Source organism: Narcine bancroftii, chromosome 7 (assembly GCF_036971445.1).
Source record: "Narcine bancroftii isolate sNarBan1 chromosome 7, sNarBan1.hap1, whole genome shotgun sequence".
Lineage (NCBI taxonomy): Eukaryota > Metazoa > Chordata > Chondrichthyes > Torpediniformes > Narcinidae > Narcine > Narcine bancroftii.
Window position 1 is genome coordinate 32,170,037 of NC_091475.1, and position 26,911 is coordinate 32,196,947.

At 39.3% G+C, this 26,911-nt stretch overlaps 1 protein-coding gene across 1 annotated transcript in view; it reads right to left on the reverse strand.

Moving 5' to 3' along the window:
* epha6 (eph receptor A6) overlaps nucleotides 1-26,911 on the reverse strand; it is a 429,920-nt gene that overhangs the window by 214,738 nt on the left and 188,271 nt on the right. The window contains exon 3 of the mRNA XM_069889421.1: nucleotides 2,589-2,924. Within this exon, the coding sequence (XP_069745522.1) occupies nucleotides 2,589-2,924 (336 nt within the window). The remainder of the gene's footprint in view (nucleotides 1-2,588; nucleotides 2,925-26,911) is intronic.

A 26,911-nucleotide genomic window follows, 5' to 3' on the forward strand; every position in this document is an offset into this window, starting at 1 on the left:
GGCTTTTTGAGTTCGAAGCATCCTGTAGAGAAATCAGTGTAGACGGAACCCATTCTCTTTTATTAAAGGGCTATTTTTCCAATGTTCAATAGTTCAGATTAGTGTATATTAGTGTAGAAATAATCAGGTTAATGGTAACTATCACCACAGAGCACAAATAGACCATCAGTACAAGAGTGACTCGTTTCAGATGCCAGTAGATTTACTGTTCTTTTGCATGGCAGACACAGGATAAGGTCACTGAGCTAATATTGAGGAACCAGTTGAAAATCCGGGGTAATAGTAGTAAGTACACTTGCACATGATGAAATATTCCAGAAAGATAATGTACTACAGGGACCATGGAAATGCCATCATTAGAATAAAACTGATCGATGATGAATAATATAAATTTCACAGCTAGGGTAAAATCACGGACATTTTTGCCTGATTACCTTAAGTAATTGAGATAAATTGCTCAGACGTATATCTTGAAATCGTATGGCACAGATTCAGCCCATTGAGCCCATGCCAGCTCCTGGTGGAACAATCCCAAAAGTTCCATTTCCACCCCCCGCTCGTTTTCCACATCCCCAAAATTATTTCCAGTAAGACAAAGACTAACCTCTTCTGTTTGACATTCAATAGAATTACTAGTCCCCACAGCAACAACCCAAGGATCATCATTGCCCAGAGATTTAAGAGGACTAACACATAATTACATTGGACAAAAGTAACAGATCAAATGCTGGGCGACATGCAGTAAGTGACTCATCTCATGACTTCACAGAATGGTGCCACCATTTAACCGAAATGGGCCTGGGTTGCCAGTCTTTTTCTTTCTCAATACTTAAACCTGAGAGGAGATCTTATAGAAACTTCTAAAATTATGAAAGTTGTTCCCATTAGTAAGGGAGACGAGAACTAGAGGACATAGCTTCAAGATTCAGGCTAATAGATTTCGGGCAGAGATGAGGAAGAACTGTTTTTCCCAGAGAGAGATGAATCTATGGAATTTGCTGTACATTGAAGTAATGGAGGCTACCTCAGTGAATATATTTAAGACAAGTTTGGATAGATTTTTACAAAGTAGGGCAATTAATGGATATGGGGAAAAGGCAGGTAGATGGAGATGAGCCCATCATCAGACCAGCCACGATCTCATTGAGTGGTAGAGCAGGCTCGATGGGCTGGATGGCTGATTCCACATTCTTATATTCTTATTCTCCTCTTCCACCAGTACTGTACTGTGGCTGAAGCAAGCGAAAGAGTGCACAGTCGCATAATAGCAAACCTCCAAGGCTTGTCTCATATTTAAGACATGGAGTCTATGTCGCTCAAGGAACAACCTCATCAGTCTTATTTCACCACCTCCCCTCACCCCACCCCTTATTTTCCAATCTGAACTCCCTGTGATTCTCTTACTTCTCACCCAGCCTGGTGGAGAGTTTATCATAGCCTGTTTCCCTGACAAGTGGGATGTGAGAGTAAAATACAGCATCTGTAGGCAACCCACATGGACTGGTCATCATCCACACTGACAGCCCTGGAGCTCAAGATCAACCCTTGGTTGTTGGAGCTGTTTGACAGCAGTGCAAACTCTTATCTCCCTGCATCTAGAGGGGCACTTTCCAAGTCTACAGCCCTTATCATTCAGAAGGGAAAGGACAGCAAACACTTTCCCCTCCAGATCACAAAGCACCCTGATTTGAAAATATATTACCATTCTTTCTCTATTTCTTGGTCAACTGACTCAACTCTATCCAATGGCACCGCAGAGTAGAAGGTCAGCAGAGGTTCAAGGTAAGAGTTCACCACTTACCATCGCAAGGGCTCTTAAAGATGAACAATAAATGTTGGCCTTCCCAGCAAAATTGACATTCCATTTTGAATAAAAAACTAGACTTGTTTTAATTGATGCTAGTTTTGATTAAGTCAAGAATAGGTGAGATAAATTTGAGTAAGGATTCCACCAGAATTTGCCTTATTTGTGATAAAACATACAATATTGTAATGTCTCATTACATTTAATGAACAACCCCAGGAATAACAACACAATTAAATAGTCAAAAAATTAGATAATCTTGCAATTATCAATACTGAACATAACACACACATTCTTTTCGAGAACTTAAAAACAAGGGAGCATTTGTTTACTGGCCTTGGTTAAAAACAAACCTCAAACAAATAAAATAAGTGAAAAATGGACACTGTGGTTTGAACAAAATATAATGGAGATAAATGGTTGCTATTTCATTAATGTGATTTAGACTAACACTTCATTTGTATTGCAAAGTTATAACTCACTCTCAGATTTTGACTGACTGTTTTATTCTAGGGAATCTTAAATGTCCATTAACTAAAAGAAGAGGCTATCAAAAAGAAGCACAAACTACATTATTGGAGCTCCAAATTCTAATCCAAGTTCTTCACCCTCCCTTCACAGAAATTCTCCATGGTAAGCAGCGCTGATCAGGTATGAGCAGCACTTCGATTCTAATGGGATTTGTGTCAGTGTTTGCCCTTAGACCAAATCCTGAGGTGGCGACAACACGAAGATACCAGGACTGGAGCTAAGACTATGAAGTGATAAGAGGGAGAGCACTTACCTGCCTGATTTGTGAGGATGGTGAGAACTGCAAACTTTCTGGGTACCATGCTCTCACCAGAGACACCATTCACCGACTCGATCTCAAATGTGTAGTTCATGTGAGCAAGAAAGTCAACGATGGTCACGGAGGTATTAGTTAGACCTGTGTTCCGAGGCAAAAAGCGCAATCCTCCTCCACAGAGTGAGCATTTCTTTGGGCCTAAGCCGCATATCTTGCAGATAACATTGTAGGTGAGGTCCTTTCTCCCTCCTGTATCGACTGGTGGACTCCATTCCAGGATCAGTGAAGAATTATTAATGTTGAAAATGACATTTTGAGGGGTGGAAGGAGGTCCTGAGTGTACAAGAAGAAAAACAGCATGTTAAAACTATCGTTCAAGTTTCAGGCCAACTTCACAATGTTTAAATCAACCAACCTAAGACCTCCATAGTTTTTAGAATAATATTCAATGAGAACTATAGAGAATTACAGTATCTTAAACCCTTAAATAACACAAGAAATATCAAAACTCCCAGTTCTATGTTATTTCCTCAATTGTTTCTACGGACATCCAATCCTACATCTTTGTATAAAAGTATCCAGTAATGTCAAAGCAATTTTGATGCATTATTTCCTTCCATGCCTGCAATATAAATCTGCAAAAGCTGTCAGAAAAGGATAAGAGAACTTAGATGGAAATGTGGCAGGAGTCCATTATCGTCAATGCGGAATAAAAGCAGGCAAAATCTATTAAGATGCAGCCTTTAGAAAAATTCAAATAGAACAGACAGGGCAAAAGTGGCAAAATTTTTTTTTTTTTTTGGTTTTTCGGCATGCAGATCATTCATATCCTGACTAGACATGAAGAGCTTCTCCTGGTTACACTAATGAGTGTAAAATGGAGAAGTTGTGTTAATTTGAATGCAATTCCTGGTGGATATTAGTCAAGGGAACCACACATTCCTTCAATTTGGGCTAATTGTAGCCAAAAATAACCATTTTTAGCTACCTTGATATGTGTCAAAGTGCAGGAATGATGCTCCTTGGAACCAATTCAATGTCCCTGCTGTTCTGATGCTATTTTACTTTGGAAAAATTGGTTAATAGGCAATGAATAAAAACAATGCTGTATAAAATATGAACCTCACAAAATCATGACTTTGCTGTATAAAATCATGAGGGGTATAAGTAAAGTGAATGGTTACAGTGTTGCCCCCAAAGTAGGGGAGTCTAAAACAAGAGGACATGGATTTAAGGTACGTTGGGAAGGTTTAAAAGGGACCTATGGGGCAACGTCCACATAGAGAAGGGTGGGTATATGGAATGAACTGCCAAAGCAAGCTGTGGTGGTGGATAGGACACTTAAATGACATTTAGACAGGTATATGGTTAGAAAATGTTTAGAGAGGTATAGATCAAATTTAGGTAACTAGTACTTGCTCAGATAGACAAAGCCATAGAGTTTTACTGCATTCAATGCTTACCCAATTGTCTGCCTAAGCTCGATTCATTTGTTTGAAGTTGGCCCATGAACATCTTTGTCCATCTCCTCTGTATTGCCCTAATGGAGTCCTTGTGATATTATTTGTTTGTGGCTTCACTGCCCCTGGACTTGACTGATCCTGTGTATTTTGGATGGACTTCCTCTTCCCATTCTATAAATGAGATCAGCCAAAATTATTGCCCCTGAGCTACTTTATATCATGTCATCCACTCATCAGCCCTATGCTTGCAAACTTACACTGGCTCCTATCAATAGGATGCCTTCATTTTAAAACTGTCATTCTTATCCATCTTGGTCTTGTCTCTTTTCTTCTGTGACATCCTTCAATCCTTTATCTCTGCTTTTAGTCATCTGCAGGTTCAATTATTCCACCGTGGTCAGCCACACCTTCGCTTTTCAAGCTGGTAAATTCTGTAATTCCTTTCTGAACTCTTGGTCTACCTTAACATTTCCTTCTGTGATTCTGTTCCAATACTGAGACATACTCTGGGATGTTTCAGCCTTGTTAAAAGTGCTTTGCAAATAGAAGTTCTTGCTTTTTGTTATTTCTTTGTAATGATAATGATTGTATGATTCCTTTTCCCCTTGTTTTTCTCGGTTATAATTGTGCAATAGTCTTCTACCTCCTTTGTGCAAACATACGGAGAATAGAGATTCTATTTTCATAGGCAAACAAAATAGAAGCAATTCACAAAATACTAACTTTATTCTTTCCACACAAACCCATTTCATACCTCTGGAGGAGTGGCTAATGCTAGTCACCTTCATTCACTGTTGAAGTCCTTATCTATGTTTCAATTAACTCCAAAGTTGACTGGGTTCAACATTCCATCTTCTTTAACTTGTAAACTTCATATTATCCAAATCATAGATGCCAATCTTGCGACTCACATAAAATTCTGCTCATTCATTACCTAATGATTTTTCCCAATGCCTTTCTTCTAGCCACCTTCATAATATCTCCTGACTTATCAGGTTGGAAGTTCTCCAGTTGTGTGTGGAGGAATCATGGCTTCCCTGGCTCTCTGGAATGTGTGTATTGCAGGTGGTCACATGTCTTCCCCATCTGAAACTTATTCAGAAGTCACATCACCTGTCAATCAAGGTTGGACTCTGACCTCCCATTAGTGCACACCTTGCCATTGGCTAATTTAAATCACCTAGGGTCATTATTGGCTAGAAGCACAGATTTGTACTGTATATAATACCAAAGCACAGCAAATTCTTGCTCTCTGTCTTGTGGTCCAAATCCCACTGCTTTGGACATTGTTGGAAGTGTCACAGGTAACGTGTGCACTACATTGAGGCTGAGCCATTAGTACTAGCAACAAGTTGGTATTCACAGAGAGCCATGGTCAGGGAACCATGTGTGTAAGAGTCCCTGTTTGTAGTGGGTGAGCAGGTCGAGTATAGGTTTACCATTGTCGGGGTCCAACTGAAATCTGAGGTGAATGTCTATATAGTCGCTCAAGTAAAATAGTAATCAATCACCATTTAACATTCTCCCCTGCTTGTTTACCATGTGTTAAATAAAAGTTACATGTGATTCCATAACAAAATAAGAAATAGGAGCAGGAGTCGGCCATCTGGCCCATTGAGCCTGCTCCACCATTCAATAAGATCTTGGTTGATCTGATCATTGACTCAACTCCACCTACCTGCCTTTTCCCCATATCCCTTAATTCCTTTTTAATGTAAAAATCTATCTAACTGAATCTTAAATATGTTTAAGGAAGTAGTCTCAACCGTTTCCCTGGGCAGAGAATTCCACAGATTCACTACTCTCTGGGAAAAACAGTTTTTCCTCATCTCCGTCTTAAATCTACTCCCCTGAATCTTGAGACTGTGTTCTCTAGTTCTGGTCTCACCTACCAGTGAAAACAATTTTCCTGCCTCTATCTTATCTATCCTTTTCATAATTGTATATGTTTCTAGAAGATCTCCACTCATTCTTCTGAATTCGAGGAAGTATAATCCCAGGTGATTTAGTCTCTCCTCGTAGGTTAACCCCTTCATCTCTGGGATTAACCTGGTGAACCTCCTCTGGACTGCCTCTAAGACCAGTATATCCTTCCTGGAGACCAGAAACTGTACACAGTACTCCAGCTGAGGCCTCACCAGTACCTTGTCCAGTTCCAGCATGACCTCCCTGCTCTTGAATTCCTCTAGCCATGAAGGCCAACATTCTATTTGCCTTCTTAATAACCTGTTGTACCTGCAACCTAACTTTTTGGGATTCATGCACAAGCACTCCCAAGTCCTTCTGCACTATAGCAGGCTGCAGTTTTTCACCATTTAAATAATAATATGCTCCTCTATTTTTCCTGCCAAAGTGGATGATCTCGCATTTACTAACATTGTACTTCATTTTCCAGACCTTTGTTCACTCACCAAACTTAACTATATCCTTCTGCAGCCTCTCCACATCCTCTCTACAATTTGCTTTTCCACTCAATTTGGTATCATCTGCAAACTCTGTCCCCTCTTCCAAATCATCAAAGTTAATGTTGAACAGCTGCGGGTCCAGCATCAACCTCTCTGGCACCTGACATACCACTCTCTGTCAATCAGAAAAACACCCATTTATCCCGACTCTGCCTTCTATCAGTTAAACAATCCTCAATCCATGCCAATAAACTTCCCCTGACTCAATTCATCTGTATCTTATTGATGTCTCTTGTGCGGCACCTTATCAAACGCCTTCTGGAAATCCAAATATATTACATTAACCTGTTCCACTCTCTCTACCGCATCCATTATATCCTCCAGAAAGTTTGTCAAACAAGACCTGTCCTTTCTGAATCCATGCTGTGTCTGCCTAATGGAACCCCTTCATTCTAAATGTCTCTCTATTTCATTATCAATGACAGCTTCAAGCATTTTCCCGACTACAGACATTAAGCTAAATGGCCGATAGTTACCCATCTTCTGCCTACATCCCTTTGTAAAAAATGGCATGACATTTGCTGTCTTCCAATCTCCAGGGACCTTCCCAGAGTCCAGAGAACTTTGGTAAATGACTACCAAAGCATCAACTATAACTCCTGCCATTTCCTTCAGCATCCCATTGGGACCAGGGGATTTGTCCGCTTTCAGTCCCATTAGTTTGCTCATCACTATCTCTTTTGCAACAATTATTTTATCGAGGCCCTCACCTCCCTTCGCATCCCTATCACCACTCTTTGGCATGCTGGATACATCTTCCACCATGATGACTGACACAAAATATTTGTTCAATGCCTCGCCATTTCCTCATTAATCAATATCAATCTCCCTTTCTCATCTTCCAAGGGACCAATGTTGACTCTAGTTACCCTTTTCCATTTTATATATTTATAAATTTTTTGTCCTATCTGTTTTTATTTTTGTGCTCATTTACCTTCATAATCCTTCTCTTTCCTTATTTCTCATTTAGTTGTCCAAACAGCAGGTCCAAAAACAAAACTGCTGATACAGGAGATTGGAACAAAAAATAGAAAATATAGGTTTCTGTGGAGAGAGAGAGTCTTAAGTGATTGTAACACTTGTGTCCAGACCCATTTCTTTGTGAACCCACTGCACCTGATACTCTTCCAAACATGACACCAACTCTGCTATATATCTCCTGCACCTCTCTAATATCCTTTATCCCAACTTTAGCAGTTGTGCCTTCATCTATTTAGCTCCTTAATTCCTTCCCTAAGGTTGTGGAGAGGTAGCCAAAGAAGGAACAGTTTACGGATGTGACTTCACAATTCATTTGAACCCTTTTTAGACAATGGATTGATTTGGATTCTAGTTGAGTCATGAACAAACCCACTAAGGTATAGACAAGAGACAAGAAACACAAGCCTCATTTTGCAGCCTTACTTGCATTCCCCAAACAACTTCAATGAATAATCATCAATTAGAATATTCATCAGATGAAATATTTTGCCATTTACCATTTATACTGTGCACTTTTAGTTTAAATTTGTACACACCATATATATATATGTATATATGATATGCAGCATGGTCAGTGTAGCGGTTAACACCACATTGTTACAGTGCCAGTGAACAGGATCCGGGTTCGAATTCTGCGCTTCTGTGAGGAGCTTGTACATTCTCTCTGTGTCTGCGTGGTGTCCTCCGGTTTCCTCCCATCCTTCAAAAATGTACCATGGGTTGTAGGTCAATTGGCTGTTATTGGGTGGCACAGGCTCATGGGCTGAAAGGGTTTGTTAACGCACTGTATGCCTAAATTTAAAAAAGAGATAAAATATACTGCGATATGTAGTTTACGTGAAACCAGAGCCTATGGAGATGTCTGTCATTAAAAGATGTTCATAAAAATTAAGTACTTTCAAAATGAAAACATCAGGCCCAAAAGCAAAACTGTTGATGCAGAAGATTGGAACAAAAAGTTGAAATATAGGTCAGGCGGTTTCTGTGAGAGAGAGGCTTAAGGCTTCATGGCAAATTTTAGGTTCTGATGAAAGATCCTCTCTCCATAATATTAACTAAGGCTGAGCATCTCCAGCATTTTTGATGGGATTAGTTTTTTTAAATGTTTCTCTAGACCCTTTAGAAAACTCTGCCATTTAGTCTTTTATTATTTCCAAGGTATTATTTAACAATTTTTCATATTAAATTTAATCTTCCATGTGACTCTGCCCATTCTACCAGTGTACATCCTTTTGAAGTCGAGAAAAAGTCAATTGCTTCCAGTTAAAATAGAAGTGTACAGCATTACGCTAAAGCCATGATGCTAATGAGGAACCTAAGCACACACATGGCTCATCTGTGTTGTGTCAATGTTGCCCTGTACAATGCATATGTTTGAATATACAGCACAACTACTGAATCAAATAATGGTAAGAATTCCCAGATTTCATTTGGAAAACTGCACTCATAAACTAAATGTTACCCTTGTGCATTGCAGAGTCCCTGATGTTTAATGAGAAGAGGGTGTAGTCACGCCAATCACGTCACGCAGAGTCGAAGCTGAGTTGAACCAGCTGCTTTACTGATTCTAAAGCCACTCACTGAAGTACCCCCCTCCTAGCAACCCCCGTGACTCATGGGGCAGAACTGATCTCAGCCACCAGGCTGTGGGATTGCTCTGCGCTCAGTGCTCTTACAGTCAAATCTGCCGCGGAATTGCCCGCGACACCGTGAGCCGGTTCGCCTGTTGCGTGGGCGAGCCACCTCAAAGGAAACATATGAATGCAGTATGATCTTAACCTGGTTGGTTGTTTTCTCACTAATGCATCAGTGAATAGCTGAACAAAATGGATAAAGGAAGTCGAAAGTTGAATGGGTATGCTTATTTGCCAATTTTGGTGAGATAGGCATGACTCACCACAGATAGGGAACCAGTCCAAATTTCTAATTGATTTTCAGCAATTCTATTGTCTTTGATGTTAAATGAGAAAAAGGTTGGCCTTGGTGGTGATAAAAACATAGAAATGCTAAAGGAACTCAGTCGGTCTTGTAGCATCCATAGGAAGTAAATTACCGACTTTATGGATCTGAGCCCTTAAGGTAGGTTGTGCCTCTTGGGTTCAATAGGTCTCATTCTCAGTTCCTACTTTACTACAACTCCCAAAGTGAATGTGGGGCACTCTTGGAGGAGGAAGATCAACAGCTAGATCACGTTTTTAATGCCAGTGAAGGATCAACCAAGTCTGAATCTGGATTTGCTCATCTATGTTGAAATTTCCTTGACATAGAATATGAAATATTTTAGTAACAAGGGTGAGGTGCTGTCTTGTGTTGATAAAAATAAAAAGGTTTGCTCATAATGTTTTAGAAAATACAGGGATGTCCTCAGGGAATGTGAAAAACACTTTACCCCCTGAAAAATCAAGCTTAGTTTGGATTGTGAATAAACAGACATAATTTCCCTCTCCAAAACTGTGAAACAAATTACCACGTAGCCCAAATAAATTCTGTGGATGTCGTCTCGTCGTTTTTGTTTCTCATGTATTTCAGTATGAGGGGCTGAAAAATGCTTGTGATAAGCAGTCAAAAACTGAAACTCTGAAAAAGCTAAATTATTAAATATTGACAATTAGTTAATTTCTAATGAGCGTGTGAATGATTTCTTACTCTCATTTATCAGCCAGAAAAGGGAAACTGAATTGAAAATATAAAAATCCATTTTCTATCTATTATATATATGCAAATTCCCATATACATCTCACTGATTCTTACAGATGATCCTCTCTCCATAATCCCCTGCATCTTGAAGACTTTAACATGTCTATCCTAAACTTCCACTCTGGTAAAGAACAATCTTTGATTTCCACCTTTATAAATAAAACTCCAATTTCTGATAAACTCTTATTAAATTATCTGCACTTCCATTGTATTTATAATCTGTATGAAAGTGAGGCTTTGACTCATTTCCTTTGGAGGTATGAAACTGTGCACATAACGAGTCAATTAGGTCTGATTAAAACAGTGGTTTTCAAACTTTTTCTTTCCACTCACATACCACCTTGAGCAATCTCTTACTAATCACTGAGCACCTATGGGATAGGAAATACGGTACTTAAAGTGGTATCTAATCATTGGATTTGATAGTCGGAGGGTACCTTTACAGAGGTCAGCACAACATAATAGCAGAAGGGCCTGAACTGTGCTGTAATGTTCAATATTCTTCATATCTGTCTGTCTTTAGTTGTGAAAACTAAGGCCTTGGGAGATTGGGTTGTTCCATGGAGATGGCAAAGGCTGCTTATGTATAATTCTTTGCTCTCCAAAAGACAGGAAAATAACATTCTGACAGACTTCAAGGTTAAGACATAAAACTGTATGCCCACCTGAATTAAAATGAGAGGGTTAGATATTTAATTGGGTGACACTTTATTCTATCAGGTTTTTTTTGTGATTGAAAACTTACTTTAATCAGAGTGAACTGGAATTATGATCATGCTGGCTGCTTTTACATTACTCACTACATTCAGCTGCACTGCCTTGTGTTAGTTGTCCTTGCACGCTTGATGCGATTTCTATGTCAGTTCCTTACGGGATAATATCATTTCCCTGGACCACTCCATTTGATATACTTTGAGGAAATTAGACTAAGTTGCCCTAGGAGGGTCTCTACTATGGCTGAGACAATTAGGCCATCACAGCACACAGTTAGATTGGGACCTTCTAGGGTCTGTGCCTTTCTTTGGTTCATTTGCATACCCTCTCATTATGTGACCTCAGACCTAGTCTACTGAACTTGATCATGACCTCTGAAGGCCAGAGCCTGAACCTGCCAGGATTTAAGCCTTGATCCCTGTGAACTCCCACTTTCCTAGTCACTGACCCTCATGCTGGGCTTCAATCCACCTGGACTACTTTCTGATCCTCCCTGCTTGCTCCTAGTTCCATGCTACAAAGCTTTCTGAGGATCTCTGCACCCTCTCTGCCTCCTCAACCCCAGAGAATTGTCGGCAATATTGTGGTGGAGGGTAAGTTCTCTTAATGGAAAGTTTTAAAGGGAAGTAGAGGGAAATGGCATGTTCAGTTCACTGTCACATGTTTGGTGTAGCGGTTAGCACAATGCCTTTACAGTGCTTGCAATCAGGACTGGACTGGGGTTCAAGTCCCGCGCTGTCTGAAAGGGGTTTGTACGTTCTCCCTGTATCTGCGTGGGTTTTCTCTGGGGGCTCCAGTTTCCTCCCATCATTCAAAATGTACCAGGGGTGCAGGTGAATGGGGTGTAAATTGGATGGCTCTGACTCTTGGGCCGAAATGGCCTGTTACTGTGCTGGATGTCTAATTTAAAAAAAAATTAAAATAAAAATTCCAGCTGTCAACTTTCCTAAGAGAAGACACTCAAGCAAGCTGTTGCAATTACTTTTATTCTTGGTAGCTTTGTTTATAAAAGTACAATGAAAGATTTTTAAGAAGCAACGGTTTACTTTAAATACAATAAATTTTAATCACACACTGTTAACTGTCCATCTTGTGGAGTAAATATTTAGTGGGATGGTTACTTATCTTGCTCACCAGCTTGCTTCAACAATACTGCTATCAGGTGTGGGTTTAAGATTTTCAAACACTTTTATTTGCTTGATAAATATCACTTTTGAAACATGCAACGAATAAATACTAAATTGCACATATCCAGCAGTTCAACAAAGGATCCAAAATATTAAGGGTAATCATTCAACTTTGACTGAGACAAACGTTTTCACAGCTGGGATGGAACTCCTGCAGCCAAACAATTAGTTAACGACAGACAACTTTACTTTTCTAAAAGAATCAAAGAGGCCAGGTTAAATAACAAAGAGATTGAAGGTGGCAACATATTGCCTTGAAAGTGACATTGAAAAAATTAAGATGGATAGATTTAAATCTATCAAGGGAAACAAGTTTATCTTTGGCAAGTTTTAGAAGAGGATGCAAGTATTAGCTATCTTTGAAGCCTCCATCCATCAGAATCACCAAAGTGTGATATGTAAATTCAACAACCACTCATACATAGAGAACCAGACCTTGTGTATATGAATTGCACATGGGTAAGGCTCGTTCATTGTCACAAGGTACTTCTTTTCCCTGAGGATGGTAAGTCTAGGGAACTAGTAGGCAATTCATGTGGTGAGGGCTGATTGATTGCATTCCTTCAGAAATGAGTTACTTGAGCTCCTGGATTGCATGCTGTAACATGAAGGTTGACTGCGTGTCCTCAATCCCTTTTGGTTCTGATGAAACTGTCTCAGACTTGGCACGACAACCCTGTTTCTCTTTCCACAGACGCTAATAGGCTAGATGAATTCTTTGAGCATTTTCAGCTTTTCATTTCAGATTTCCAGCATTTATAAATCTTTTGAGTTTTTTTAAGTGGCGTTTCCTGGACTTTTATGATTTAAAAAAAAAAGCAGGTCAGAAGGCAAGGTACATTTTTCTGTAAAGAAGCTTATCTGAAGTACTTTGCTTCTCCCTCCTGTGGTTGGTGTTAGGTTGGGAATTTGGGGTGGTGGGCTGGTGTTGAAAATCCTAATTGAATCACTCAGTCCTCGCCAGTGAATCCGTTTTAAAAATAATTGTGAAATATAGCATATATCACAAAATTGATGCTAAATAATGCACAGTTCAATGAGAAGAACAGGCTGACAATGAAGAAAGCTCCATGTCCTCCTTATGAATGGGTCCCCTGCACAGCCATGGCTGAAGTGAGGAGAACCTTATCCAAGATGAATCCATACAAGTAAGCGGGACCAGACAATGTACCTGGTCGAGTACTGAAGGACTGCACAGACCAACTGGTGGAAGGTCCTCAACACATCACTGCAATATTCCATTGTTCCCATGTCTTTCAAGTCAGCCATCATCATCCTAGCACTAAAAAGGGCAACAGTGTCAGGCCTCAATGTCTACTGCCTCCAGCCACTGACCTTCACCATTATAAAATGCTTTGAGTGTCTGATTGAATTAATCAAAGCGCACCTCTCAGAGACACTAGACACATTTCAATTAGTGTACAGAGAAACCCTTCCACTGATGATGCTATAGCCTTGTCTCTCCAATCTGTCCTGACCAACCTGGAGAATGACATATCATATGCAAGGTTGCTGTTCATTGACCAGCTCAGTGATCATTCCCCAGAGGCTGGTCGAGCAGCTGTCCTCGCTGGGTCTCAATAACTCTCTCTGCATCTGGATTCTGGACTTTGTAATGGAAAGACCACAGTCTATCCGGGTCGGTAGCAGAATCTCGAGCACCATCACACTGAGCACTGGTGCACCTCAGGGCTGAATGCTCAGCCCGCTCCTGTTCATGTTACTGACCTATGACTACATTGCCAGATCCAGCTCCAACAGAGTCGTCAAGTTTGCAAATGACACAACAGTATTGGTGTCATCAGCCACAACAATGAATCGCACTACAGAGAAGAGGTGGAAAATCTTATGGTATGCTGCGAGAATAACAACCTGAGTCTCAATATGGACATGATGAAAAAGATGATTGTGGACTTTAGGAGGATCAGGCATAGCTACCTGCCACTACAAATTAATATCTCAGTAGTGGAGAGAGTAGAGGGCACCAAGTTCTTCAGAATCCACTCAACAAATGTCCTACCCTGAACACACAACATCTCCTCACTTGTCAGTGCCACAGTGACTGTACGACCTGAGAAGACTGAAGCGGGCAAGGCTTGAGGGCACCATCATGTCAACCTTTGACAGGAGCTCTATCGAGAGCCTCTTGGCTGGTTGCATCACAGTGTGGTATGGCTGCTGTAGAGTAGTGGATCGGAGGTCAATTCACAAGACTATGAGAGGCAGAGAGGATCACTGAGGTCTACCCCCCATCCCCGTCGACATGATCAACTGGGATCATTGTCTGAAGAGGGGGTGCAAAATCGTTGAGGACCTCTACCACCCTGCAGCCAGCATCTTTCAGCTATTCCCATCAGGAAAGAGATACAGGAGTATCAAAGTCAGCACCATCAATCTGAGAAAAAGCTTCTTTCCATGGGCATTGAGAATGCTGAATGACTAAATGAACTACCACACTAACCATCTGAGACTACTATTTATTAAACAATATTTATTTATTTTTATATATGTATATTTGTCCTGCATATGTATTGCTTAACTGCATGTGTGTTATCTATGGCTGCATTTTGGCATGTTTTGCACTGAGGGTAGGAGAACACTGTTTTGTCGGTTTGTACTTGTGCAATCGGATGATTAATAAACTTGAACTCATGCACTGCAAGAAACACTGCTTGACCACTTGAGGAACCTCCCAAATTTTCAGATATTGAAAGGAGAGTGTTCAGATGGAGGTCTATAAAAATAACCAGTAAAACTTGAATTCTTATATTATCTCCACATGGTGTATTTCAAACTGATGTACTTTTCCAGCTAATACAAAGTGTTAGGCTTCTGCAGGAAGCCACCATCTGTCTACTTGAGTAGAAAATGACTAGTCTCCTCACAATGGACTCAGAGTGGACACCAACAGCTACTTTCAAAATCCGAACAAAGAAGCAGATCTAATTTTTAATTATTTTAACAGTGAAAGAATAACTTTGAGAATAAAATGGGGAGTTAATTTTCCATACTTAGCTCGTACACAAGACTGTTCTTGTTAATACACATGGAGATGTGATGTGGACATGTAGTATGTCACTGCACAGCAATCCAGAAGTGTGGACGTGATTGTTAGAAAAAAGGCTTTAGTCTGAAAATAATTACAAATGAAGCTGAAAATGAAAGAAATGACACAGTTTGGATAGACTATGCTATTGTGAGTAATGTGAACTAATTCCTAGTAAACTTGCCCTTTGCATCAGTGAGCTATTTAAAAAAAAACTGGTCTGGTTATAAGGAATAGGAATTATCAACTGCATCTCCATTTGTAAAACCTAATTGGTCAGAACCTAGAACTTTTGTCGAATAGAGACATCAGTGCCTATAAATCCTGGTCAATAGCACTGAATGTATTTGGACAGTGCTGCCAGCATGTTATGCTCCATTCCTAAAATTCTGCTCCATCATTTATCCTTTGTGTTCACAAAAGTAAACCACCAACCCTGCACTGACCATAAGGCATTAATTTGCACAAATTTTGCTCCAACTTCATGACCCCATCAATCTCCTCCCAGATTGCATCACTTGTGTACACTCTCAGGGCAATTTACAGTGGCCCTATCAACCCACTCACTTTTGCGATGTGAGAGGGAGCCCATGCCGTCACAGTGAGAACATGCAAACTCCACACAGGGAGCACAGATGATTGAATCTGGGTGGCTGGAGTTGAAAGACAGCAATTCTGCTAGCTGCACCACTGTTCTCCTCAGGAATTATCACCAATCATGTGCGAGTACATTTGGTTTTAGTCTACAATTCTTGGATTGGATATGCTTGGAAGAAAAAGCTGGCTGTTTTAGTGGAAGCACTGATTGCTTTAGGACAATGTTAGCAATGATTTAGTAATTTGCAACAACAGTGGTCAATATTTTATCAAAAATAATATTATGCTTTTAGTGGTTTAAAAACTGAGCAACAAACTGGAATCTTGCCAATTGACATGTTTTTAAGTGAACTGCAGTAAAATCCCTGCTATCTGGAATTCAAGCAACTGGCAAAAAAAAAACCAACAGAAAATAAATAGGTAAAAGATATGAAAGTTTAGATTTGATCCCCTCAGTGGTTAGTTCGCCAATCACGCAACATGCCATCTCAAGCAACCGGCAAATTCACTTATCCGGCATCTACCAATCCCTAGAAGTACCAGTTAAAGGGGTTTTTACTGTACTTAGCTACAAAAGCACACCTGTGTAACACTTGTATAAACTATTACCCAAAAGAATATCATTTAATTTGGCACCTCTTTATTCCACTAAATAATAAAATTAAATAAATAACTATTTGTGCTGAATATTTTGCAGACACATTTTAAGGAGGTGTGTTAAGTTCAGCACTCAACTTTCTGTTAGGGATTTCACTGGACCATACTGGCTATACAATGAATAGATAGTTTTACTATCAATCTAGTTCTTCTCAAAGTCACTTTGAAAGAAGGGCAACATTTTGTCCAGAAACTGTATTCTATTTTTTTTTGAATATGAAAGATTTGTCACTGAGGTAGGATTTCAGCTTCCACGAGCTAAAATGGTGCAAAGGAAAAGCATGAGATTGACCATTGTGTTAAAAGACTGAACAGATAAGAAAAAAAGCATCAGTTCCTCAGCCTGCAGCAGAAATGAGTAATCCACAACATAATCATAAATTAAATTAGAATTGCAGAACAAGGCAAGAGGTACAAGATCTTACAGAAAGTGGCTCTCACTGAGTAACAGAACTAAGAATGCTGTGCTCATTCAAAGGAAGATTAGTATGTTTATAAAGGGATCATAGGCTTCCTTGGAAGTAATGAATTAGACTCTCCTCTCTCATTTGCATTTGGCTTTGTACTCAAGCATTAGTTAATCAGTTCCTTCATAATAGCTTTGCAAAATCAATTAAGTTTAACAAGTCAGTTTTACAATTTTTTTATTTTCTGAAATTTCACTCTTTATTAGTCACGTTCGTTATGGACCATGGACTGACCTTTTGGACAGTGGACTGTCATTATAAAGGATAGATTTCTGCTAAGAACTCTGTGCAACTTATGGTACAGCTGAGTGCTGACTCGCCAATTGCTTGGAACGTTTGAGAACAAAGGGAGAATCCAGCTGTGAAGCAGAGTGGCAGAGGGCAGCTGGAGAGCTGTGTGAAATGCATATGCCCCAAAAGTGAAGATTCGTAAATTTACTGCAGCACAACATCAGTCATCTCTCTCTCCAACGTTCAATGCGACGTCCTTTGTTATCAGTTAACGAACTGACGTTGGCATGGAATTTGAGATTGAATTCTGTGGACTGTGTTTTTTTTGGACTGACTCACTTGACTGACTGACATGGGCTTTTGGGGGCTTTTTTTAATATTGGGCACAGACTGTAATGGTCTGGATTTTTCACATACACACTGTTTATAAATATATGATATCTGTATATTTGCTCAAGATACTTATAATAGGTTAATTATGTTAAGACATTATATTGTTTATAGTCATTAATAAATATCGAGTTAAAATTTAACCCTTTTGAATTGCGCCTTCTGTTGTTTCTGGTTTGAGATGTAACAATTCTTATTCTCATTTTTCAAACTTTTTCCTATTTCTTGCATTAGGACCTGCTTTTACTGACATCAAATTTACTTGCAGGTGGCATTTAGCAATACCCATCTAATTTCAGATCCACTTGCAGTTTAACTGGAGATAAATTGTTCCCATGGCCCACTTTGCATGGAGGCTATTTTTAATATTAATTTTGAAAAATAGAACTCTAGTTTCATCAAAGCATAAGACAAATTATCAATGAGGGTTGTTTCCCTAGCCTCGTCTCAACTGAAATAAATTGTATTTTGAGTGCATTTTACATGAAACATGATTAAATTTATCTCATAAACAGCAGAGGTGAAACATTTTTTAGTTGTTCAGATTTCTGTTTAGTACACAATTTAATGAAAATTGAAAGGTTAAGAGACTAATTTTGCCAACAAATAAGTGAATGAAAGTTCAATAATTAATAAAGTTGAGGATTATATATTACTTTTAACAATTAAAGAAAATAATTTTCAAAATCAATAACATGTGGACATTCATATACAGGTCTGTAGAGTTTCTCTAAACATATTAGAGTAGAATTTTCTTCACTCTGTTGACCTTGAAGTGCATAGTTTTATGGTTTTTTTGCACACACAGTCTCTTGTGTGATGGCAACAGAGTTTCATATTGAGTTTTGTAAGTTCTTGCTGTTGTCAACATGTGACCCAGAGGGTGGGATATTTATGAGCAGTTCTTAAAGGGACATGCTGGAGTTCAAGATATGGTTTTCCAATGACTAGAAAGAGTTTCTACTGAATGAATGGATGCTACAATGCTGGAAGGGTGTGGAACATTGTTCTCAGGAAGCCAGAGGAACCTTGATAGGTTTGTGACAAACAATGTCTGCAGGAAGCTTGCTTATTGTACTTGAGAGCCACAGAGTTGACCTTTAGGCTTTAGGAACAATGTGGTCCAATCAAATTTAGTTCCCTTGTGAATAAAGTGAACATCTGTTTTATAGACACAGAGAATGAAAATTGAGTTTTGGGTGGATATATTTTGTAGGACAATTATACTGAAAAAACCTTTGAGGCAGAATAAAAATGCACTGAATGCAATTTCAACAGAACAGTTTTTCTGGAGTTGTCCAAGATGAAAATTTCTGATGATCAGCCTGAGTCACCTTAAATTTTCATGGTGACACTTACTATCGAGTGCTGAAAGATTAAAATTAAATCAAGAAGAAGCAAATTCCAGCTGAAAAATACCAATTTTGTCAAAGGGTCTTGCATCTGAATCATTCATTGTTCTTCTTTTTGAGCATTTTCTGCCCTAATTTTAAGAGAATAATGTTTTTAATAGGATGCCTTCAGAAGGGGCCACACCTTTGGGTTCAGGGGGCAGCTCCAAAGGCAGCCTTCAATCATCCTGAGGAGCATGAGAACATACATCAACATGGAAAAAACCTGCCTTAGCAGGTAAATTTCCTTCAGTCTATTCGATATGATTTCTACCAATGGCTGTAGTCAATAAATTAGCTAAGCGGACATGAGGGTCTCAGGCTCAATCCTCTGAATCTGCTCAGCTAAATAATTTTAGCATCCACCTTAAGGGATGCCCACATGTAGGTTAGGAAGGAAAAGAAATAAAATAATAAACCTGATCAAGCTCTGAATCAACATGCAACAACTTCTGAAAAATATGGACGTCAGCCACACTTGTTCAGGACAGAATCCCTTACATTCAGTGGTCTAATAATACTTTGCCACGTCATGTATTCTGTGGTTTTTTTTTTCTTTTTAATACAGTCAAACGAAGGCTATTTGGATGAGTTATTGGACCAGCATCAAATGGACCAGACCTAGAGCTCAGTCTATTGAAATCTGGTAGGGAACACCGCCAAGGGTAAATAATGACAGCACACACTCTGCAGGTAGATGTCTATTGCACCACGTTATCTCTCTCTGGAGCTTGTCGCCTTAATGGTATTCATGAATATATTTGAATTTAACATTTGGAAATGTATTATAATTCATTTTTGATTTGATTTACAAATTCATAATTGTAGCTGAAAATTAAGAAAAGCTTTTTGAATTGATGTAAACATGTATTAATTAATAAACAAATTAAGCACCTAATTTATGTATGAATTTCTAAATGTATTAATTAACTTTGAGATTATTTTGTCTTGTTCCTGAAATGCTTTAATTAATTTATGGATGAATTTATAAACGTATTAATTAAGTTTAGGTGCATTTACTCCTGTTTGGATAAACATTCACATTGTACCAAGAAGCTGCTCATAGATGCTTTCCCAGGACTTTGGTATCAATGACAAATCATTCCATGTGGACTGAGGGAGAAGGAGGATTTGAGGGAAAGCTCAATATCACTTGCATTTTCCAAACGAATGGCTCTCCAGATCATGCCACTTATTATGTGTAGCTGCTGTTCTTTTATTCTCAGCTGAGTTAAGGAGAATACAGTATGGAGGCTAGTATATTAATTATTTATATAAGTATTCCAGTAATTATATTTGCATATATATAATTATTTGTGGACCGATAAGAAATCAGAAATTGTAAATGCTTCAGTGTTCCTCTCATGAAGGCTTTAATTAAAAAAAATTGAAACATTATACACAATGAAATGGGATTATGACCATGTTTTTTTATATAGAAATAAAACTGTTCTATTGGTAATTATTCCACAGAGAATGTGAATTTAGTATCACTTGTCCTTTTTAACCAAATCCTCACTCCTTACCAACGCACATTAATTTTACGACTTCTATTAAAGTTAACATTACTTGGTATGTACAATTTATATACCTGTTGTTGGTAATAAAAACAGTTAAACGTGGATATTTCTTTTCGCTGGACAGTATTTGTTGTGTCAAAAATTTTCCCTAATATAAGCAGAAAAATTGGATCTATTCATTTCTTGCGGTTAAGCTATTTTTCAGCACGTTAAATGCACATTTTATTCTGAATAATGTTTCACATCCTTTTAAATTAAAGCCTTTATGAGAGGAAATATGGATTTCCATCATAGAGAGAGGCGATCATTTAAAGGATGGCCTCTTCTGGACCCACAACACCTTCTCATTAGTCAGAAAGGCACAACAGTGCCTACCCTTCCTAAGGAGGTTGAAGAGGGCAAGGCTACCAGCCATCATCCCTACAACGTTCTATAGGAATACATTAGAGAGTGTCCTGACCGCCTGCATCATAGTGGGGTATGGTAGATGGGAGGTCATTATGGAGGGCAATTAAAGCTGGTGAGTTGATCACTGGGGTCTCTCTTCCCTCAATCGACATCTACAGGTAGTGGTGCTTTGTAGATCCTTACTATCGAGCCTGCAGTATCTTTGGGACAGTGCCTTCAAGGAAGAGGTAAAGGAGCATAAAAACCAGGACTGGCAGGCTGAAAAACAGCGTCTTTCTGCAGAGTGAGACTGTTGAACAATTCTAGTTACCTGTAAATTATTTTTATATATATTTACTTGGATTGCTATATATATACAGTATGTTGTTTGTGTGTAGAGTGTATTGTGTGTCTGTGTGCTGTTTCATCAGGTTGTATATGTATACTCTATGTACAATCAGATGACAATAAACTTGAATTTGAATTGGATTGGATTTATTGCATGGATATACTTTAGCATGAGGAGATCTCTTTAGAGAGTGGGTCTGGTTTAACTCATGATCATTAAGATAATCCTTTGTCCATTCCTGGGCACAATCCCATTTGGCACAGCAGGCATCTCCCCAGCATCAGTCACGGAGCAAATGATATCGTACTTCATGCAGTCACAATTTCTCTACTGATGGCAAAAAATGAAAACTTAGGAAAAAATAACAATGAGTACACTATTCAAGGTTTGACAATGAAGCGGCAATTAAAGAGCCTGTGTTGTCCTATTTATCCCCTGCACACAGCACCTTCCTGCATTACTCATCAATGGGCAGCTCTCTTCACTGATCCCAACTATTTGTGACCAAGGGAGATTAGCCGATAGCTCACAGTGGATTGGCACCACTCATGGGACAAGACTGGATGGGCTACTTCATTGTGTGGGGTGTGAGTGTGGGAGACACACTGGAGGAAACTGTTTTCATACCCCCACCCCCACATTTTCCTTCACCTCCAAGATTGCATTTCGCTGTGGCTGCCTGTGGAGGAGATTTCTCTGGGCGTTTACAATTCACTTCATGGTGATCAGAACAGCAGAGAGGTGGAAGCTGTGATATCTGCATTAAAGTCTCTATTGGAAATGCTTTTTTTTAGTGTGGGAATCCATAACCTCAATACCAAAGCAGTATTTTTCAAACCAAAGGAAGGATTTACACAGTAAAGGGTAAGACTTTGGAGAGTGTTGTGGAATAGAGAGACAGGGTACAGGTACATAGTTCCCTGAAATTGGTGAAAGAAGTTGACAAATGAGGTGAGAGTAAGGGCTTGGTAAGGGCATTGGGTAATGCAATTGGCACATCATGTTACAAAGGTACAAGAAATTGCTGAGACCACATTTTGAGTATCGTGTGCAGTTCTAGTTGCCTAATGATAGGGATGATATCACGGGGCTGGAAAGGGTGCAGAAGGGATTCAGGAGGATGCTGCCTGGACTGGAGTGTTTGATTTTCAAGGAGGTACTAGATAGGTTAGGACTCTTCTCCCTGGACCATAGGAGGCTGAGGAGTAACCTTACTGAAGTAAACAGATAAGATAAATAGTCAGAGTCTTTTTTCCAGGGTAAGGGAATCTAGAACTAGAGGGCATAGATTTAAGGCCTGCATGAGGGAAAAGATTTAAAGGCTTAGGAGAAGCTTTTCACACAGCTGGTAGGAATTTAGAATGAGCTACCACTAGAAGTGGTAGATGCAGGTAGAATTACAGCGTTCAAAAGACATTTAGACAGGCACGTGGATTGGAAAAGGTTTAGCAGGGTAGAGACCAGATGCAGGCAAATGCCACAAGCTTAGGTAGACAATATGGTTGCCTTGACGAGTTGGGCTAAAGAGCCTGTCTCGATGCTGTAAGCCATAAGTGGGAATCAGTTCTATATACAGCACTTGTTCGACATGACCAAAAAGTGAGAAATCCACTTTATAATGTAGTGGAGTCCTGGTCCCAGACTTCTAACGGCAATCACCTGAGTGAATAGGCCCTGCTGATCGGAGGTGCTTATGTTGCAGGTCTCTGCACAATCTCTGCCAGCTCAGTCACTATCTGCATAACTTCACATTCATTTCCACAGGTAGAGATCAGTAAAAACCTTAACACCATGGGGGAGAAATTAAATTCACAGTTATCATTTTGTAAGTACTCAGGCCCCAGCAGAGAGATGCATCAAGATACCAGATTTGCACTTGCCACTTACTGCTTTCGGCTCTAATGAGATCCAAAGCCTGATCTGATGTGAATCTTAGATTACTCAGATTAGCAAGGGCAGCACTTTTTCTACATTCTGATCATAAATCTCTTATACTTCCTGATGTAATTCATTTAATTTTAGATTTTTTTTTATTCCTTAACGTTTCCATTCTTTGCTTTACAAATGAAAAGAATTGTCACATTTCATGAACTTCTGATTCCTCAGAGTCAATGAACTTTTGAGATTTTAGCCATTATTTATATTTTACTTAAAGAACTAAAATTAGTGGAAAATAATTCTGATTCCAAATAAATTTATTATGTAAACTCCAGGAATAAACCTCCCAATTATGTTTTAACCTGGTTACCAGTACATTTATTTTCTTCTGTACGAAGCCAGAGAGCCCATCTGTGCCTTCGATTAATCACGTCTGTATTCCTTCATAGTTTATCTGGACCACTTATAGTTGGCCATGACCCTAACACTATTGGTTTCTCAGTTACTTCCAGTTTGCCAATTCTAATTGGATGGCTGCCAAGACCTTGTTGACCAAATCTGCTCATCTCAGTGGCACTCCTTCACAGGACTTCCTTTCCAACATTTTCAATCAAGCAGAATCAAACAAATCAGCAAACTCTGAGTGAAAAGAAACAAAAATGTTGAAAATTGACAATAAAATCTGGAAATGCTGAACACACTGAGCATGTTGTGATGGAAGAGTTAATGGTGGAAGAGTTAATGGTTTAGGTTGAAAATCTCTTGTCAGAATGCCAGAAGATAATCAACCCAAAACATCAGTTAGGCTTCTCTTCTCACAGATGCAGCCTGACCTGCTGAGTAAATCTATAACCTTCCCAACTACATAGCCTCAAGTCAGTAACTCCCAACTGCACTAAGATGAACACCATTGCCATCAGTTCCCTATTCCTCTCAGGCCCCACTGTGACACTATTTTATCTCACACCCAACCATCTTCTCTTCTGAAGCATCTGTTCAATCCAGACAAAATGTAGGATTTAAAGTAACAACCAAGTTACTTTAGTAAATTGGCCAAGGTATGTCTCTTTTCCAACTGCATTTTGACTGCACACATTTCAATTCAAATTCTAATGCCAAGCCTGCAGGATATTAAGTCGTAACATTAATAATCTCATCTGTGTGGATTTCCTGTCAATAAAATCTTTCTTCCTGTTGTCAACTTTCCACATCATTAATTCCCAAATTGACATTTATAATAGAAATTGTCTGTGTACATTTGGCACACTGCTCATCTTTCCCACCAGTAACAGCATCATGCTGTTCCAGTATTGCAAATTTAGATCTTTCAACCTGCAGTGTATGGAGGTCTAGATGCTTTATAAAATTGAATTCTGCTTACCAAATTGCAATAAATGTTGTTATCTGAAAATAAATCAAAGTACAATGGGAAGAAGGTGAGTTTCAAAATGCGCCAGAATGACAGTGGCATGAGTTCAATGAAATCTTTCCAACGTCTAAGCATGTTTCATCCAAAGATTACTCTGAGCCTTGAACCACACATTGCTGTGATGAAATAATAACCTGGATTTTGTAGCCACTGTCAAGCTGCTTGCCCTCAACGCTGACTTTATTCTAATCCAGGTGTATTTCTTCAGGTATAATCCAGGTGTAATTTTTCAGCTGCTATGTGGTGTGAACATGGGGGATCCTGAAAGTAGTGATATTAGTTGGAGGAAATGCAAGAATATGTCTGGGGGAACTACTGGTATTTTCCTGTCAAATTCGGGTCCAAGTATGTGGACAAGTTACTTTAAGAGCTTGTGGCATCCTTACCACCCATTGACCAGGGAAACTGAAAAAAAAAATCCAATTTGAATAAGTGGCTTCTCAGATTAAATTCAAATATTTATTGAGCTAGTTAGGACATATAGAATATAGATCAGTAAAGCACATTAAGGGCTCTTGAACAGCACCGTACTGTTCTACGTGTGCCAATTGCTATAAAATGACTCCACAATTAATCTAACCCATCCTGTATATCCAGAGGTTGACAATCCAGTGATCATTGGAGGGAATCAGAGGTGGAGAGGGTGAGCAAATTTAAGTTCTTGGGAGTCACTACCTCGGAGGACCTTTCCTGGACCCAACACACTGATGACATCGTGAAGAAAGCATGTCAGTGCCTCTACTTCCTCAGGAGTTTGAAGAGGCTTGGGTAGGACATCAGAAACCCTGGCAAATTTCTAAAAAGGTGTGGTGGGAAGTGTGCTGACCAGCTGCATCATGGTCTGGTATGGGGACACCAATACCCCTGAGCATAAAGCTGTCCAAATGGTAGTGGACACAGCACAGGGCATCACAGGCAAAACTCTCCCCATTATTGAGTACATCTACAGAGAACACTGCTGTTGGAGGACAGCAGCAATTATTAAAGACCCACAACACCCAGCACATGCTCTGTTCTCACTGCTGCCATCAGGAAAGAGGTCTAGGTACCACAAGACTCGAATCACCAGGTTCAGGAACAGCTGCTACTCCTCCACCATCTGACAAATTCAATCAGAGACTCATTTAAGATTCTTACTTGTGCAATTTATTGACTTTTTTATTCTCTCTGTATTGCACAGTCAATTTGTTTACATTTGTTTTCTGTTTGCAGTTCTTTATTTGTTTACATGTACATGCTGTGAAGTTTTTTTGCATTACCAATTAGTGGTAATTCTGCCATGCCTGCAGGAAACAGTATCTCAGGGTTATGTATTCTTATTCTCACAGCCCATAACCCTCAATTTTTCTTACATCCATGAGCCTAGCTAAGAATTTTGTACCAGCCTCCATCAATGCTCCTGGCAATGCATCCCAGGCATCTACCACACTGTGAAAAAAACTTAACTCTGATGTCTCCCCTAAACATTCTTCCATTCCTTATGCAGATATTTTCTAGTATCAGCCTTTGTTGCCCAAGGGGTAAAGGTGCTGGCTGTCCATGCTTCTCATAATCTCATAATCTAATGCACCTCATCCCCTGACACCTAGATCCCTCAACCTTTCTGCATAAGACATATTCTCGAATCCAGGGAACATCCTGGTAAATCTCCACCACACCCTCTCTTAAGCTTTCACATCCTTTCTATAATGAAACAACCAAAAAAACACATTATTTCATTACTCTAACCCAGGGTTTCACAAACATTTTCTCCCCACTCACATACCACCTATGCTATAGGTGCTCTGTAATTAGTAAGGGATAACTTAAGGTGGTATGAGTGGAAAGAAAATATTTGGAAAATGCTGCTCTAACCAGTCTTATAGAAGTTGCAACATTAATTCATGGCTCTTGAATTCAACCCCTTGACTAATGAAGGCCATCACATCATTCACCCTCTTAATCACCCTATCAATTTAGTGTGGCAACCTTGAAGGATCTATAGACTTAGACCCCAAGGTCCCTCTGTTCCTCCATACTGTTAAGAATCTCCCCATTAGCCATGTACACAGCCATCAAGTTCAATCTCCTAAAGAGCATCACGTCACACTTTTCCAGATTGAACTCCATCTGCCACTTATTGCCGAACTCTGCATCTATTTTGTCACAGAGGTAATAATTTAGCATTTTGTATCTTATTGAGTTTTATCAAATCTTTATTTTATTCAGTACTTGTGCAAAACTTCTATATTTTCCTTGTCTCTCATCTTTTCCGCAGTAAAGGTAGATATTGGATCTACCACTAATCTCTTTTTTGACTTTGGCAGCAATTATATCTTAAAAATTAAGCTCAAAAGTGCACTCATAATTACAAATAGTGTTAAAATGGGAGGAAATATATCTGGATTTCAGGAAATGAGTTACAGGAAAAGGTGAAACAGGTTGGGACTTTTTTCCTGGCAAGCAGAAGAATGAGGGGAGATTTGATAGAG